The sequence below is a fragment of the Colias croceus genome, chromosome Z (genome assembly GCF_905220415.1).
Source record: "Colias croceus chromosome Z, ilColCroc2.1".
Classification (NCBI taxonomy): domain Eukaryota; kingdom Metazoa; phylum Arthropoda; class Insecta; order Lepidoptera; family Pieridae; genus Colias; species Colias croceus.
Genome location: NC_059568.1, coordinates 7,707,119 through 7,725,868, shown reverse-complemented (window position 1 = coordinate 7,725,868; position 18,750 = coordinate 7,707,119). Strand labels below are relative to the sequence as shown.

At 32.1% G+C, this 18,750-nt stretch overlaps 1 protein-coding gene across 3 annotated transcripts in view; it reads left to right on the top strand.

Moving 5' to 3' along the window:
- The first annotated feature begins 234 nt into the window (after positions 1 to 234).
- Positions 235 to 18,750, top strand: part of LOC123705069 (disco-interacting protein 2) — a 62,625-nt gene continuing 44,109 nt past the window's right edge. For 2 of the 3 annotated variants that reach the window (XM_045653649.1, XM_045653648.1), the window contains exons 1-2: positions 235 to 424; positions 11,950 to 12,027. In XM_045653649.1, coding sequence (XP_045509605.1) covers positions 331 to 424; positions 11,950 to 12,027 — 172 coding nt within the window. In that variant the 5' untranslated portion in view covers positions 235 to 330. Of the gene's footprint in view, positions 425 to 11,949; positions 12,028 to 15,249; positions 15,364 to 18,750 lie in introns of all 3 variants that reach the window. The other variant, XM_045653647.1, reaches the window with a different exon arrangement.

The window sequence follows — 18,750 nt, the reverse complement described above, 5'->3', positions numbered from 1 at the left end:
CTTCTGGTGGGTAGCTTGATACTTCGGTGGCAACACTGGCAGCCTTGAGCTGACGTACAGCGGGGATGGACCGTGAATATGCGTCGTGCATCGTGTATGACCTTGGCGGGACGTACGTCAAGATGGACCGTGAATAAGACGCTTAACTTGTCAGATAAGGTAGCAGCGACCTCTGTCTGCCTCATACGTCATTAGCAAAAACTGGACTCGAAGTTCAGACTTCAGACAGAAAGTATTCAAAATTCAAGATGGCCAGGTGTCATGATGGTGTCCTAGAGTGTTGTCGTTGAACTTTATTTATTTTGTGTGAAAAATATATTGTGTTTCATAATGGCTGACATAATATACCAGAGTCTTGACATATCAAACCTTCCGGATGATATCAGAGACAAATTAGCAGAATTGGACTTGGAATTATCTGAAGGTAAGCGTGCATTAGCTCTGCGCTTTATTCTAAATCGATAAATTATAATTACTTCAAACGAAGAAGTATTACTTTTCTGACTATACTTTCAATTGTAAACTTTAGTTTATTTGTTTAATTTATATAAAAAAATTATAAGGATTTATACAGGTCTATAATAAATAATTACTGACGTGACTAATGACAGCTGATGTGATGTTTTCGGTAAATACTGGTTGCAGTGATGAGAAATATTTCATGTTATTCTGATATGATATCTGATCAAATTATCATGCATGATTCGTTACATGCTTTGTTACACATCATCAGTCAAGGAATCCATATTCTTTGCACCATGTAGGATTTTTTTTGTAAATTTTGTGTGATCATTTATATACCTACATATTTAAGGAAACTCATATCAAACACAAATCCAATAAATTTCTTATTGGCGAAAATTATCCGAAAATGATTTTACCATTTAAAATAACTAAATGAACCTTAAACTTATTCTGATGTTTTGTTTATGTAACTTTTTAGAAGGCTCTGATCAGATTTTGATGAACTTTAAACTTATACATATTATAAGAATGGACACATACTCTTATAGTATTTGAATGAATGAATGAATGAATGAATGAATGAAACATTTATTGACAACAAAGTATACAAGCCGCACAGAAACAGAAAAAAAAGTAAGAACAAAAACATGGTGAAAAAAAAAAACAAACTTAAAAACTAAAACAATATACCTATTACACAATCAAAAACTTACAACCTAAAAATTAGATAAGTTCATATTTCAAATGTATTGAATATTGAGGTTTGAAAATAATACTTCATACAGCTTTAGATGCATACTATAAAATTGTATATATACCTAAGTTTTATTTAATAATGTTCAAATTATTCTAATTTTACTAAAATTAAAAATAAATATTTTAAATACTTAAGCTTAGCTCATAATCTGTGTATAAAGCATTGCGAAATATGAAGTTGAGAGTTTGAGAGTGAAGTTTATACAATATGTAATTAAAATTCTTTAAAATTAAGTATATTGAATTGCCTAAGCGAATTCCATTTTTATGACATTGCAAAAGTGTTTTTTTTTTAATGTAAGGTTTCCTTGCAAAGATTCTGCTAAAATATTGACAAATGGAAAGAAAGTACCACGTAATTTATTAAAAAGTAAAAAAAAAAAAAACCTGAACTATTAAATCCTCAGTAAATAATTTATTTTGATGTAAATACATTTGAATAATTGGTAATCTAATTAAATTTAATTCATATCTATTCATTGATTCATACAATCATATGTCAATTCATTAATGCCTGTGTAGTCCATTGAAATGTTACATTTTTTTGGCCTAACCTTGCGTTTTTTAGAATACGCAATTTTATTTTTTGGATGTGTTTTTTGTTTCATTAGGGGGGTTCAATGTGAAGCTAAAACCAAGTTTGTGGGGTCGCCACCCTTGTCCCACGGCCGCCATCTTGAAAATAGAGGTTGAAATGCTTTTTACGATAGATCTCTTAAACTATTTATCTGATAAAAAAAATTTGTTAACATTATTTGTTGCAAATTAAATTCTCTACAACTTTGGTCCAGTAACTTTTTGTCGTAGAACTATAAATAAAAAATTTATAAGTGAAAATGTTCAGAAATTAGAGCTATTTAAATGTTTCGATAAAATTGTTTTTTATCATTTTACGAAGAAATGATATCAGACCATTTTTGTAGATTGTTTTTCAAGGAACAACTTTTACATACAACATTTTTCATTACATCTAGGTAAGGTTTTACAGCGCTCTGAAGTGAGTACTATTTTTCAGTACTCTAGCTCTTCTGGTGATAGCTTCACACTAACCCCCTCTACACATCAAAAAAATAAAATTGCGTCCTCTAAGAAATGCAACCCCAAATGTAACTTTCAATGGACTAGTGATAAAAGTAGTAATTACTAATGCCATTTTTTTTTAATATAGTCTGTCATTTATTAATATGTTTATTTATTTATTTATAATCTTTATTGCATACAAAACATAAAATACAAATTTCAAACACAGACAGGACATTTGATGCAAAGGGCGGCTTTAGTGCTTCAAGCAATTTCTTCCAAGCAACATGAAATGTTATACATATATTGTTATGTATGTTCTAATATTCGAAACATTAAACCTTTAATAATATAAAATGAGTTTATTTACAACATCACCCTTCAAATTATCTACAAATACTCAATACTGTATTTGTGTCTATTTTATCTGTTTGTTCAAGTGTCATGGAAAAAGATTAATAATATTCAATGCTTACTTGTTTAAATATGTACAAGGAGTGTTTATGTGGAAATTTGCTCTTCTTTGATATTCATTATAATAATAAAATTTGAAGTATAAGCAAAAAAAGAAAAATTAATAAAAACTTTATTAAAATGTGTGGTTGACTGTAACTTGACTGTAACAAATGATATAAAAAAAACTTCTTTCCATTGTCATTATTTTATGAGAACAATTGTGATTCATTATTTATTGTTTGTTTGTTTTATGTTGCATTTATGTTTAGCTTCTTATATTTCTATTAATAATCCAACCAAATCCTCTTTACCAAAACGATGTTATAGAAATCTCCTGTACTCATTAGTGTGTTTCAAAAGCTGCCCGCACTAACTTTGTACGAGCAGGAGACGGTTCTGCAATGAATATTTACGATGAGTTGTAGACGTGCAGTCCACGCCACTTTGTTTCTAATACATGGAAGTTGCACGCGAACAAACGCCCGCGAAGGCCTTGACGGACGTTCGATGAACCGTGCACATCGCTTTTAGATCCTCGCCTTCGTTGCCTGAATACGTTATTACTCCATCGCCCGTGCATTTGAGCCATTTTGTCGGGAAAGCATGACGCACCGACTCAAACCCGTTCGCATCGTGACACGATCTGACTAAGCTCGCGATGCAGATGTAGCGTTGTGCTGTTTTGGAAGCGTTTGTAATTGTTGCTATTGCACTTTGTTATTTGTTAAAAAATTTAAACCAAGCAAGAATTGAAAATATAGGAAAGTCCAGAAGGATCGGCGCTTCCATTGCGTGCGTTGTATTGATACATTAAATTTTGGTATATATGTACCTGCTGCATATTTTTCAAGATAAAATCTATCATACGATTACTGCCAAATATATAAACACACACAAACACACATAAATACTTATAAAACAAAAACACACTCGAAAAATATAACCCCAGCCAAAAGAGAATAAATAGATTTTACGTTAAGTGCGCTTGCGCCGACTATGATATTACAACCGCTTAGTGATTTTCAACTGTTAAATATTTTTTATTGTGAAAATATTAATTTTTATTCAGCAAAAAAAGGAATATTATTCTTTGTTTCCACACGTCGAGACGTTAGGATGAATATGAAATCCCTAGGACGGTATCAGGTCATAGATGACCAGATATAATTCCACGAATTTCATTTTTTATATTCCTAATAGGTACATTTAATGTCCAGACCCACCACCCTCATTTTATGTCTTCTCTTATCTTTTGTCATGTTAAATTACCTATTGCTTAAAATAAAATATTACGAGTTAAATGCAAATTCATTCATATTATATAGTTATTTCACAATTTCCAGATAAAAATGTTAAGATAAAAAGAAATATCTTTAATGTCAAAGGTGAAGTGTAATGTAGTAGGTTTCAGTAGTATAAGGTTCCGAGTTGAATTTACTCTTGACCTAGACTATAACGTGGTTGAAATCTGTGATCTTTAAATATCGTAGATTATATTGTGCCATTTTAAATTACTTATGTTATGTAGCTCAGAAACGGGTAAAACTTTAACCCAATCATCTATTATTTCAATAGGTACTATAATATTTTTTAACTTTTTATTACTGCGCGTTTTTTGATAACATTCCTTCAAAGTGTTATAAAATTTTAAAAGTCGTAAGCTGTCTCCATTCTAAAATATACATATATGAAACAATTATGGGGAAACCTATGCTTAAATTGAAATTTGTACAATTTATTTAGATAATTAAGCATTGAGATTATTTTACAATCTAAAAGCTTATAGCATCGAAGCTGAAAATATAATATTGATTTTAGCACATACATTCATCACAATTATATTTATGTTATGCACTTACCACCTACATGGCCGCGTATATCGCTCTGATAAAGACGTAATTATAGATATCGCGTCAAAACAATACGAGCCCATAAAATAATGTGCGATACATAGAGGCCTTAACTTTTGTATCCTTACTTAGCTTTTAAACGTGTTTTTTTAGTTTCCTTGCGTGTTGGTTGTCGACAAACATTAAATATGTGACGTGTGGGAAAAAAATCACAAACACTGTATTTCAATTAAATCAATTTTTCTTACTTTGAAAATAGTAATACATACAACGAAATTGCTAACATAGGTGTCCACAATAGTATTGATTGTGACTGAGTCACAGGTTAATAAAAATGTCAGACAATTATTAACAAGTGAGATGAGGTTGTTAAGCTTCGGAGTGGTTTCCTAGAACAAGACTTGTGAGATAATACCTATGTTCTATATATATACAGAGTGAAGGGATATCATTGGCTCGCAGCTATGTGCTTAGAGCCAGTGTAGTAATTATACTGAAATGTTTTATCGCGGCTACTCCATATAAATGACTTGCAAAATCTCCAATAGGAATAATAATGAACAGTAGAAAACATAGTATCGCAAAATATTAATGAACATTGGGGATTTTATAAACTGTTTCTAAATTTCTAACTTACTTGTTTGTACAAAAGAAAAGACTACGTTGTATTTGAACTTTAATCGTTACCACTTACTGAGAAATCAATTAAAATAAATAAAAAACGACTGCAAACACTAAAAATTAAAAAATAGTAAAGAATGATCTTTTTATTTCTATATATTTCTTCAACACTAATACAGTAATAAGCACATATCTCTCTGTTTCCACAGTCCCAATGTTTAGTATTAGTTGTCAGCACTAAGCACTTAGTTAAGAAGTCCATATACATACTGGCCATAATCATATGACCATTTTGTCGGGGAATTCGGTTGAATAAATTTTCGTAATTATTTTTTCATTATACTTCGTATTGATTGGAGCTGTTATTTATAAAATATGTTCGCATAAAACATAAATACAATCACGTAAATCGATTCAGAAACGTCGGCGAAATCGGTGTATAATATTGAAAAAGAATACCGAACGCATTGAGAATCTTCTTTTTCTGACTCGATTAAAATATTAAATTCGTCTAAAGTTTTGAGTGTGTTGATAATAATATTAACGTGTGGTTGAATGGTCCTCAAGATAGTTTGAAATCTAATCCTGCAATCGTTACATTGAAAACATAAATTAAGTGCGGCATTGTTATAGCTACGATACGTTCTTGGTTCATGATGAGTGATGGCTGCATATCGTCTCCTAAGATGGCTGTAGCCATAAATTTATTAATGTAATCACTTTAATTATTTAATTAGAATCGATTGATGCAACCGAGTGAAGAACAATTTCAAAGTGGGTGTCAGTTACATATTTTTCTCTCAAATAATATTGTCAGAAAATAATTAATTGGAGCTTGGAAATGTCTTTTTAAGATAAAATAAAATTGCCTTTTAAACAAGCTTTTCTTACTAATTAACTTGTAAATAATAAACAATGTCCTCTTTACAGAAAAATACGATAGTCATGAAAAAAATAAACATCGGTATAGAATACATTTAAAATAGACATCATTTAGAAATTATATCTTTGGAGTTTATTCAAATAAATTACTTGGTAAGTATATTTTGTAATCTATGGTAAGTATTATAGTAGGATACACAAAATTCTATATAGGTTTTGACTTTAGATGATGAAAACCTAGACCATTTACAGTAATCCAAAAGTAATAATGCGCATAGAAATCTTCGTCACTGTTCGGCAACTGTCATATTCTCGGAGCGTCCGAAGATGATATCTATATAGAGCGGTTAAATGCATTTTCTTCATGCATAATTTAGTCAAATTATATGTTTTGTGCTAAAAGAGATTAATATGTATTTGTAGGTAAGTAACGATTTTGTTTCGATAATTCCTTGTATTGTAAGTAAATAGCGAGTATAACCCCACGATTGCGAATATATTATCTTTGTTGGATTGATTTACTTGGAAAATTTTATATTACTTTTTAAGTGTCTTACTGAAGCTGGTGTAATGATGGAAGAAAAGAAGGTTAAAATAACACAAAATTTATATTGTATAAAGTATGGTTTTCAAACACAGGTTTATATTTAAACCATATATGTAAATCTTATCATTGAAATCTCAGTTCAAAAGTATTTACAGTACTGATCATTCTTCAATATTATGACAATTACAAAAAAAATAAAAAGAATCAAAATCAGGGATTATCTTTATTTCTGACATTTTAGATACATCGGAACTCTTCTTCATTTTCACTTTCCCTACTGCCATCACCTGTGTAAATCATTTCATCGATTAATTCAATTCACCTTTAAAAACAATACCAAGAAGGGTACGTAATAGCAGCTCTATATAATTCCACACAGAGAGAACACGTGCAGTCACCACCAATATTTAAAGACAACTGACGGATTTTTGAGTTTTTTGACTGACAGGCTACCGTCACCTACCGCCCGATTTGTTTTTGATTGTGTATGACCGTGAATTGACTTCTATTTCTTTTGAACAAGGTGTAAAATGCAAGTTCGTTGTTTAGGGCTCTTACGATTGAATGATTCGAGTGTCTTCGGAAATACGACAATTAGCGAAGATTTGCATGTGCATTATTAATTTTGGATTACTGTACATATACTTACTCATTACATATGACAATACAAACTTTAAAAGCCTGGCTTTTGTTCTGTAATGACGAAATAAAGCGTACGGAGACGAAATGAGATGTCGTGCCCGAGTCGTATTCGGGAAAAAGAAATTTTAGCGCATGTCAGTGACCTTTGAGTTTTTCGTTCGTTACAAAGAAAAGCAATTAGCGTCCCATATGTTTGCGAAAATGGATTTACAGTTTTCAAATCGAAACGTTACTACTCCACTTGGACTTAAATTTAAATATACCTGCATATTCATATATATTAGTTTGAATTTTGAATATGCACGGATGTTACTAGTAAAAAATTAATCTGTTTTTATTTATGTTCCCATGTCACTTAGATGATATTATATAAAGTATCTAATATACTTAGCGCTATATAAGATAAATGCATCCTACGTGATCTCTGCGGACCCCTTTTACTATTACGTCAATGGGTTAATGTTCAATTAGGTTGGTCGACATCGACAACAAGTGCACTACTGTTGCGTGCCGAGACGATTTTTATAGCTCACTGTTCTATAAAGCTAGGACGAAGTTAAAGCAGTGAAACGATTGCTGTCAAGTGACGTATATCAACCTACTTTATCATAGTTCTAAATGGATTTCGAACGCAACTTCGATTTGAGTATAATAAACGTTGTAACGAACTTGCTTTCCGTCTTCGGGTCCGCCCGCGAAGGCATCGCTGTTTTGTTTCACTAGACTTGGCTGTTAAGATTAAAATAAAAATGTTATGCTTATAACACGTACATATTTTGTGATTTGTCGTTGAAGTTTTAGCATTAAACGTTTTATTAAATTTTGTGACCATTTATTTTACACACTTGGACACTTTTAATTATGAATAATATACATGTGTTTGAATTCATATATACTCAGTTAGCCATTTAGTTCCACTATTACTTGTCGTATTCGTATCATATATATAACGGTCTTTGACACGTGTGGAGTAGCTTTGTGAGAATCCAGACATATGAGACAGTTAATTAAGTGCATCCTATATTCTTTTATCATCGTTTTACAACATTCTCTTTTGAGCTTCTGATCAAGTGCAGTTCATACAAGTTTAATAAGTTCGTGTAAATTTTAAATTAAAATATAGATTTTATATACTTAACAATAATGTTTTCTAATGTGTGCAGTGTGACTTTCGTAAAATATAAATTCATATTTTCCATTGCACCAAACATATCTATATCTATATGCAAAGAAATGATGTCATATCTATATCAGCAATACGCAATTATCTGCATCTTATCAACGATATAAAGAATTCTAACGATTGTTTAATTTTTTTAACTCGTTATGCTTATTTATACATTATACGAATCAGTTAGGATTATAAAATACAAGAAGAGGTAATTTCTAAAATAATGTTTGAGATGAATTTGTGTACACATGAAACAAACAATTTAGTCGCTATTGTATCTTGTATGTATAGAGCAACAGTGTCGGAAGCTGCATAATATAATTCTCTGTGAGGACACGGAGGGTGCGACGGTGCGACACACCTGCAGCTAAACCTGGGGAAATTGTTGCATTGTTAACCAAATTTGCAATTTCTAGCTAAAGCCATGAATGAATACGTATGCGTTGAATTATAAACACAACACAGGGAATTTAAGCTCAATATAACTGACAAGGTATAGAAAGAGTCGACGGGATCAATAAAGTCGTTCAATAATAATGAAATGTAAAAAACGTTATTTCATAAAAAAATCACGTTGCTAGATCGATTCCTAGTATTTTCTAGGGTTTGATTTTACGCGAGTATTATACATTTAGAAATTAAAGACTTTTTAACGGATTTTAAACGCGATTTAATCATTATATTATTTTCCCGACGACGTTTCGAACACTTTACAGCGAGCGTGGTCACGGGGAGACGGTCTCCCGACCTGGGAGACCGTCTCCCCGTGACCACGCTCGCTGTAAAGTGTTCGAAACGTCGGGAAAATAATATAATGATTAAATCGCGTTTAAAATCCGTTAAAAAGTCTTTAATTTCTAGATCGATTCCTATCTGATGCAATATTATTAATTATTTTTCGATAGTCAAGCTCAGTTCGGTAGCATATCAAACGTAGTCTGCATTTCAATTCGGATTCCTTTAATAAATTTTTGTGTCATTTAATTTCACACATATTTATGTTATTTCATACTTCTATTTTAATGGGGTCAATAATACAACCAATTAGTTAAATCACATCATTAACTAGGAAAACTAATTCTCTTATAATATCAGGCATTAAGGTATTATAGATGCTCTTATACTCCTTTTCACATTCCTGTTTAATTAAAGCCACGCGTTAACTTGCCGATCCCTAAACTGTCTGTCTACTATCGATCCCTATACATATATTCACTGTTTGGGTTGGATATTTAGTTTATCCGTAAAATGTCAGGTAGAAGCCTAGTCCTCTCTGAGCGAGGTTGCGTTGATCCAAAATTTAATTATCTTCGGTGACACCGGAGAGTGGAGGTTCCATACGACGAACTGTTATTTTAAGAGACTTTGCTTTTAGTTTTTACACGCTTGCATGCACGTCCGTACCAGACCTATGACAGAAAAAGCAATATTTCATCCGAACTATGTCAAAGTTTTAGTTTTATTCGATTGAATACAAGTCCTGTATTGTTTTAACAAATTGTATAAGTTGATTACATCTTATCGTTGTTAGAAATATTGTTAATTATTTATAATCGTATAGCTCTGATGTAACATTTCATGATTAAACCAAAATTAAACTAATCAGCTTCCAAATTCGGCAGTCGTTTTAAAATTCAGGCCAATCAAAACAAAACAATTGTGCACGTAGTTATCAACGTTTTCTGTGTCTCTATAAAAGCGACATAAAGTTTAGGTTCATAGAGACTATTATCCCATGAATGCACCATTATTACGCATGTTTGTATTCTTGGTAGACAGTGCTGTTGACACTAGCTCGATGTGCCGTGCATCACATATTGACACGACTGCTCTAGTACGTTCACTGTATAATCTATGCAACAATAGGTTGTCATTTATAATAATGCATAATCATCACATAATCATCATCACAATTGTTGAACATAGTTAATACAAGTGATAACTGCGTTAAAAACAACCGACTTCAAACTTGCACTTGCAAAATTCACAAATACCTACAGACAAAAATGCTCATAAAATAAAAACTACTGGGCCTATCCGAATAAAATTTTTATGGGACCAATTCGACACCATCCCGCATCGAACAAAAAAAGAATCACGTAAATCGGTTCAGAAACCTCGGAGTAATCGGTGTACATACATAAAAAAATATATATATATATATATACCGGCCGAATTGATAACCTCCTCCTTTTTTTTGAAGTCGGTTAAAAAGTGGATATTTATTTATTTACTGTCAACAAGAGTGTAAATTATTATAAAAATAATGATTACATTTTGTTTTAATTGATATTATACGTTAGCAATTTTTTTATGGAATTTTGATCTTGACCTTAATTTGGCTTCATAACTATACCTATATTTTATAATTATTAATTTTACTGCGTAAGAAATTTAAATGTCGATTAAAGACTTAATATTCTTGGTACTTTACCAGCGTTTCGAACACCAGCGAATTTTGATCGTCGACCTTAGGATTCTGTCATAAACGATCTTCAAAGACGTTGCGGGGCTCTCTGTAAGCTTGTGTTGTCGTCTACCTTTATAATGTTAATTTCAAGTGTGTAACGTTTTCTGCATGCGAATACTCGGCGATTTTAACTTTTATTATGATAATGGATAAAGGAAATATCTATAACAAAGTAAAATAAAAAAAGGAAGCTGAAAAAATTAGTATTTAAGTATTTATATTGTCATTACTCAAACCCTACAATGGATTTGGCATTCATGGTTTTATTCACCAATGCAACTGATGTTGAAAGTATTTAGATATTAGCATACACCATACTCATTAAAACAAGTCATCAAAGTTTGAAAATAAAATGTACAAATAATATTTTCTTATAACATAAATTTCATTGTTTAAGTAAGTAGGATACGTAAAAAATTTGATACCGTAAGTAAATCAATTTAAATTGTTATTCAAAATGCATGCTTTTCAATACTCTCTATTAATTATTATTTCTATAATAAGAGCGATATCGTGTGCTCAATACGGGCCAACTGTTTAGCCACCTTATAGATTTCCTCTAATGACTAATTGGACGTCGCGCGAACTAGTATCGGTTCGTTACAAAAACCTACTTTACGTCTGGATACATTATTTCTCCGTAAATTCAATTCAATTCGTATTCAGTACAAAACTCTTCAATATATCCTTTTTATTTTCGTGGCTTTTTGCTACTGTAATTAAAACAAGGTCGCTAAAACTCGTTTTATTATTATCAGTGTTTATATTCAATGTTAATATTATGATCGCGGGAATGTGTGAATAGTGGGAAGTGAGTGTATAAATAAAGATTATTGGATTATAATATTTGAAATATATAATTTTGTGTTCGGTTCATATAACATATTGTTATATAGTGAATATAATATTTTATCTTTGACAATTTTTTCGTATGTTACTATGTTAGTAGGAAATACAATCATAATTATAAATATTAATGAGTTTTGTACGAATACAAAATACGGAATCCATGTTATAAACCATAGCATGTATCAATAATTCCCTTTTGTAACGTGCGCCTTGTTCGCAGGGGACATCACACAAAAGGGATATGAGAAGAAGCGAACACGTCTTCTGGCACCCTACATTGCTCAACAACAGTCTCAAGGTAAGGAATGCAAACAATCACTTCACAATATTGCCAAATTTATGCGCCGCTAACCATTTTGCCTGAACTAATCTATTTTACCTTTAATGACCCGCGAGTACTGGCTTCGCTTCCAAATTCGATGAATAGGAACATAATGACGTCAGGTGTCAGGCGTAAGGTCCCCAGTACTTACGAGTCCAAGGTTGCGACGAAAACGTCGCTGGGGTCAAGTGTCAATTGGTCGACGTCGATGGATGCTGGACACTCGCGAAACTATCGAGACACTCACACTCTTTGCTTGGCCCGATTTTCAAACAAGGGTCAAACGGAGGGGCCATCGTGAATCTGATTCTAGATTGTTTGAATATAGAACGCGAGTACATCGAACTATCGTTAAATTTATCACTTTTGAAATACTTCGTATACTTTTAAAGTAATGGTTAGTGAATTTGAATCGCTCCGTTACCTAAAATTATTTTAATGAGATTGACCTCCAGTTCATGCGCGGTCTAAACAATCCGGCAAATTTAATATAATAACCTTGTCCAGCGTCTATCGAATGTTATTATTTATTGTTTTTTCGTGTCCCCCCCCCTGTCAACCCTTTTAGTTATTTTTGTTATGTGTAATGGTTTAGTTAGCTGGTGACACAACACGCACCTCAACCACACTTTATCACCATGGTATCATAACGACGTAATAGCACGTAATAATAACTACACTAAATACTTGGCACGAACGAAACCAGCTTTTGCTTGCGGTGCAACGTTGTAAACAAACAGTTAATGTAAAAAGTAACCTTGGCCCGAGATGAATCGTGATAAGGTGTTGATTATAGCGACCGTATAGGCATGCCCAACGCCTGATGTAGTCATCCCCATTTAGCTCTAAATGCATGATTATATCGATCAATCACAGACATACAACACGAGTCAAATATGGTTTTGGCTGTATAAATATTTTACAACAATCATAATATCTTTGAAACGAAACATGTAATTGCTTATTCATTATTATATAAAAACAAAATTATGTTAAAAAAGTAGTAGAAAACAAAGTCAATTATATTATGTTGAATTATTATTCAGAGTATAATTGAGTTACGGAAGGTAATAATTCCAAGCATCAAATGTAAAAAGTAAAATATTCGTTCGTGATCAGTTTTAATAAGTGACTAATATTAAAACTGTACATACGAACGCTTACAATGTTTGATTGCTGTTAGCTGGTAAGTCACGAATTCTCTTATATTTACTCTATGAACCAGGCGATGAAATAGAAATAAAAAAGGAAATCGATACTCCTCTAAGCGTAAAGTATAGGTATTAGAAATAGCTAGACGTATCCTGTAACGAACAATAAATGAAGAATGCCGGTCCGCTTAAACTCTCGATTGAGATCGCTTACTCTTGATGGAAGTTGCGATAACTTGGGTGGATTTTCTACAGTTAATTAGCAATAACTATTTACTGTTTCACAACCGTTATAAGCAGCTAATCGATCATTGTTATTTAAAAGCCTGAAAAAATAAAAAATTAATTTGTTCGCGTGAAGTGATTAACGTAATATTTTTATTGTGATTCATTAAACATTTAAACAAGTCGTGGAGCGAACTTGCGGTTAACAATGAAATATTATGTTTGTTACCGCTACCAGTAGCTGTGAGGTACCTTTGGATCACTCACTTGCTCATCGTTTCGGAACGATACGCTCGTCAGATTTTTTAATATTGTCTATCATTACGCACTGTACAATCGCAACATTGCATGATGTTTATAACAATTTAAACATAATACTGTTTACTATTTAAAAAATAATTGATCGTTATAGCATTGATAGCACAAAAAAGCGTATTAAAAGACGGATATTATGTATGATGCAACACAATTTTACACTACAATAGATTCTTGATTATACTATAAGATTTTCATAACATATTGATATTTCAATGACTAATATACGTATAGTAGAGTAGGTACATGTATGTATTTTAATCCAGTTTCCAATTTGTCTGGACCTCATACGACATACCCGCAGCTATCGTATAGAGCTCGTTCTATTGCCGTGAACATTATTTATTAACATTCGAAGAAGGAGTAGAGATGTTACGGGTATAAAGTATTTATAACTCCGTGTATTTATTTGTCTATTAGCTATGTCTATACAATATACATATACAATATATACATAGGCTTGTTAAACTAATTAATTAAATTCAAACACTCTGAAAATTGAACAATCGAGACTCTTATCTGGGTTTTTGTACTTCCCATTGTAGAACTACATAATGATCTAAAATGTATAAGCTATCCAAATTACAATGAAATCTATTTGAATGCGGCAACCTTGAAGTGCTGCTTCCAGTACACTGAGCAGACGAACAGATCTTAAAGCGCAAACAATGAAGTTAGTACTCTTAAGAGAATGATATTTCATTCAAAATTATATTAATATTAAATTCACAAATATAATTGCAGCGTAAATATCTGTATGAAGTGAAAGATAAAAGCAAAGCAAAGACAGAAAATTAATGGATGAAATCAAAAATAAAAAAGGAAATAAATATAAAGACAGGAAGCCCCAAGTTTTAATAGCAATACAGTCCCTATAGACACGAATAATGTTCTAAAATGACTCTGAAAGCAATATTCAGAAACTTAAGGCGTGAAATTGAAAAAATATTGATAAAAATAATGTAGACATTATTTTCTACTAAAAGTCTCATTATTCATTAGCAATCAGATAATAATTGGTCCTAAGTTAAAAGAAAGACGTGCAGCGGTGTGTAAGGTCCTTTTTCCAATATATATTCTGTGGATAAGGGAAACACCGGCATGCTATTCACGGCTGGTATTGATCGCTTAGCTCTCGAAAACGGTAGGGCTTTGCCGAATATTTTTGGGCCTGCATTGCGTCACCTGATAACCGTCCTCACCTCGGCCCTTATCAGACGCGAGTTCAACGAACTCTTCTAACTAAATTGGAGGTGTGCAATTGGGGTAATGAAACTTGTATTTTCATTACAGCCTATGAATTCTTTTTATTTCTATGTTTTTTTTACGCTGTACCAACTAAGGCTAATCAGTTTGGTTTTTAATGTTTTGCTTTATTATTTTAAGCCACTATTATTTGAACGACATATCGACATTTGACCCTTGGAAAGTTCCTAATAGCGAATAAGGAGGCGCAACAATGATTGGTCGGCAGTTAGGTTTATAAGGTGTTACATATATTACACAGCAGGAGGGCATCCGCCTCGCGGGCCGAGAGGCGACGGCGGCAGCAGTCGGCAGCACACAAGGAACCGCCGAACTCACCGCCGAGTGACGCACAATGAGAAGAGATACCATTCAGGTATCCACGGGAGCTGTTCACTAGGAAGTAGCCACCACACTACCACAATACATGCAACGCTCACTGCTACACACTACACACGCACATATGCACGGTTTTATTAACTCCAAATCAATAGTTGAAATTAAATACACTCACTATTAATGAAAAAGCAATGACGTCGCTTAACAATGTACAACAGTAATTATTGGGGATTAAATATAAGCTAACTGAATTTTAAACATGTTCGATTTTAATCTCGTCGTAGTTATTATTTCCTGACATAGATAACAATTTGTTAGATCCCCTTAATTAATATCACAATATACAGATACATACAGTAAGGAAACTTCATACAAAATGTTCGAAATGGCTCCCCCCCCATAAAGCGTGTTTTCGAAGGTATTGAGGGGGATCGATAGTAGCGGGTGACACATCCACAGATTTTGAATATAGTATGGAAAAAAGTTTAAAGTGATGTCATTTCACATTAAATAAATATCGATTGTTTCAGTTTGTAGCCCTTTCAATAAATATATATCTGTATCGTATCTGACTACAAGTTAAAAAGAGACTATTTTTTAATTTCTATAGATATGGCCTTAGATTACAAAATAAAAGACAGATGGAGCGTTGCCGAACTAAACCGAATAATTTATCGTCATTTCCAATAAAGCTATGTGTGCTGTCATTTCGCCGCTTAACTGTACGTACACGGTGCTTCTGTGTGCGTGTAATGTTGCCAGATATTGAAAAATTTCCCAAATTTTTCCCCGACTACGGAAAAAAGAGGGTTATGTTTTTCGAGTTTATGGATGTATGTATAATATTAATTCTTTGACACGCCCTGCAGTATAAACCGTTGGACCGATTTTGAGTTGTGAGGTTTCATTGCAATGATCTGAATTATTATGTTAGTGGCGGTAGTGACGTAGGCGTACATAAATGAGAAGTCAAGTTTTAATTTTTATTTAAATTCTTTTATTACATAAAGTACCTGCCTACTAAAGTTATATATGGACAAAATAATTGTATTCAATTTTTTATTAAATAAATTACATAAAAAAAGTTTCAATATTAACTATAATAATTATATTATTTTTTATTTTTCATAATATATGAATACGAATAGCGGTAGTTTTTAGTCGAGGATACGGGACATTTTATTTTCATCATATCCATCATGGAGTTCACATAAATTAAATCGCTAGCGAAAACGACTATGACGTTTTTAAGCTTTTATAAAAGTAACAAAATAATGTATTATGCTTATTAAAATAATCTTATAATTATCATGAACCTTTAGTGCACTATACAAATAATCACATTCACGATCGAAAAATCCAACAGCATTACCCTGAAGATCTTTTAACCATTTTACCGTTTTACCAATAAAAATGGCAAATTCATTTTCAAAATACTGGCAACATACGTTGAAGTTTTGTAATCCTTCATATCTGTAAAATTATTATTCGTATTAAAGAAATAAATCAGCCAAATAATCTACAGAAAACCTGTGAAACGATGTTTTATCTTTTTTTTTGTTTTCGGGAACAAATTTTACAGCGTTTTATTATCACAAGACGGCATTTTTTTACTAAAATTGCAAACCCTTTTTGACGTATTGCATGACACTATATGCGCTATAGCACTGGTGCAGCGACGTATTTGTTTTTGATTTCGTATTTTCTTTGACAAGGGCGACGGGCGGTTGTCATGCTCCATCTGTACTTTATTTTGTAATCTAAGGATATGGCAGTATGAGTTTTAAATTATGTTGACATATTTTCTACCAAAATGATAGCTACAAATAGTACCTATTAGGAGTCCAGTCTGTTTAAAGACCGCATCTATTTTTTACGCAATCTAGAAGAGCACGAAAATCTAAAAAAATGGAAACCTTAAAAAATCTTGTTTAAATTTATGTGCATAATTACGTATATATTAGGGAAGAAAAAGATAGATATTATAATAATTATTGTATTTTTATCGGATCGTGACTTTACCACTTTGTCAAGCACTAAGCCTGTCAAACTATTTTCTTTTTCATCCTAAAACAAAAAGGTTATATAAAAGGAGGTTCTATGTTCGTATAATAATAATTTTAATTTATTTTTGCATATTTTGTGTTTTTTAATTTAATTTAATTTATCGTTTTAAAAATAATTTAGTAGGTATACCTACATACAAGTATTGTTGATTCTGGTTTAAAATAATTATTGAATACTTATATGTATCATACAAATATCAAGCATTATAAATAATTTAGGTAGGTACCTACATTAAAATAGCCTTCGGCGTCCAAAAAAGACAAGATTTCGAAATATAGCACTGGAAAAAACGTACCTATTTACTTTTACAAGGTACATATATATTTTATTGAGATTGTTTCTTCTTGTAAATTCATATTTAGGCTACACCATTTTTTAATTTTAACGGGTTTTAATCTCAAAATTACCACAAAGTCAACTGTGAAAAAAAGCAAACAGAAATATACAGGCCGAATTGATAACCTCCTCCATTTTTGAAGTCGGTTAAATATCAAAAAGGTAACAGCCCTATAGCTATACGTCATAATTTCATCGCAGGGGCTTAGTTTCCTAACTGTATGTAAGTAGTATATATCTGTCAACTGTGTTAATATGTTAGTCGGTCCACACGGGTGGCAAAGAACTAGTCGCTTGACGACGACTTGAATGTACCTATTATAATATACAGGGTGTCCCAAAAAGTAGTGATGTACGGAAGCTGAGAGGTAGAGGACCTAGTGGGCTATCCGATGCGATTTTTCGTATTTTCGGAGTTATACATTTTTTTTCAATTTTTCATCTATCGCCGAGTAGGATGAGATTTTTATTTATGGTGACGTGAATTATTGCGCTAGATGCTTGATTTTTTTGTGTGCTAAGCTGAAAGATAGGCCAATTCAGTATGGTAACATTCACTATCGTTAGATCTTCGAATCGAAGAAAAAAAATAATGTAATGCCAAGAAAGATAAAATTATCCAGTATGTTCACCACTTCAAGGGCCCATAAAAAAATAAAATCACAGAAAAAAACGTCAATAACTCCGAAAATACGAAAAATCGCATAACATACATGGGGGTGATTTGGATAGCCCTCTAGGTCCTCTACCTCCCAGCTTCCGTTCATCACTACTTTTTGGGACACCCTGTATAAACACACACATATATACTCGGGTTTAAGCAAACAACGCCGCTAAAGAAGTTTTCACTTCAATAAACATCGCATTTAATAAACAGTCAATATTTATCTAACTCTATAAACCACATGAGTAGACTCATGTGCTATAAACATTCATGAGAGTAGTTTAAATATTTAAAACGCAAAATATGTACAATGTACCTGCCGTTTACATGTTTTTACTAAAATTAGCACCATAAAGC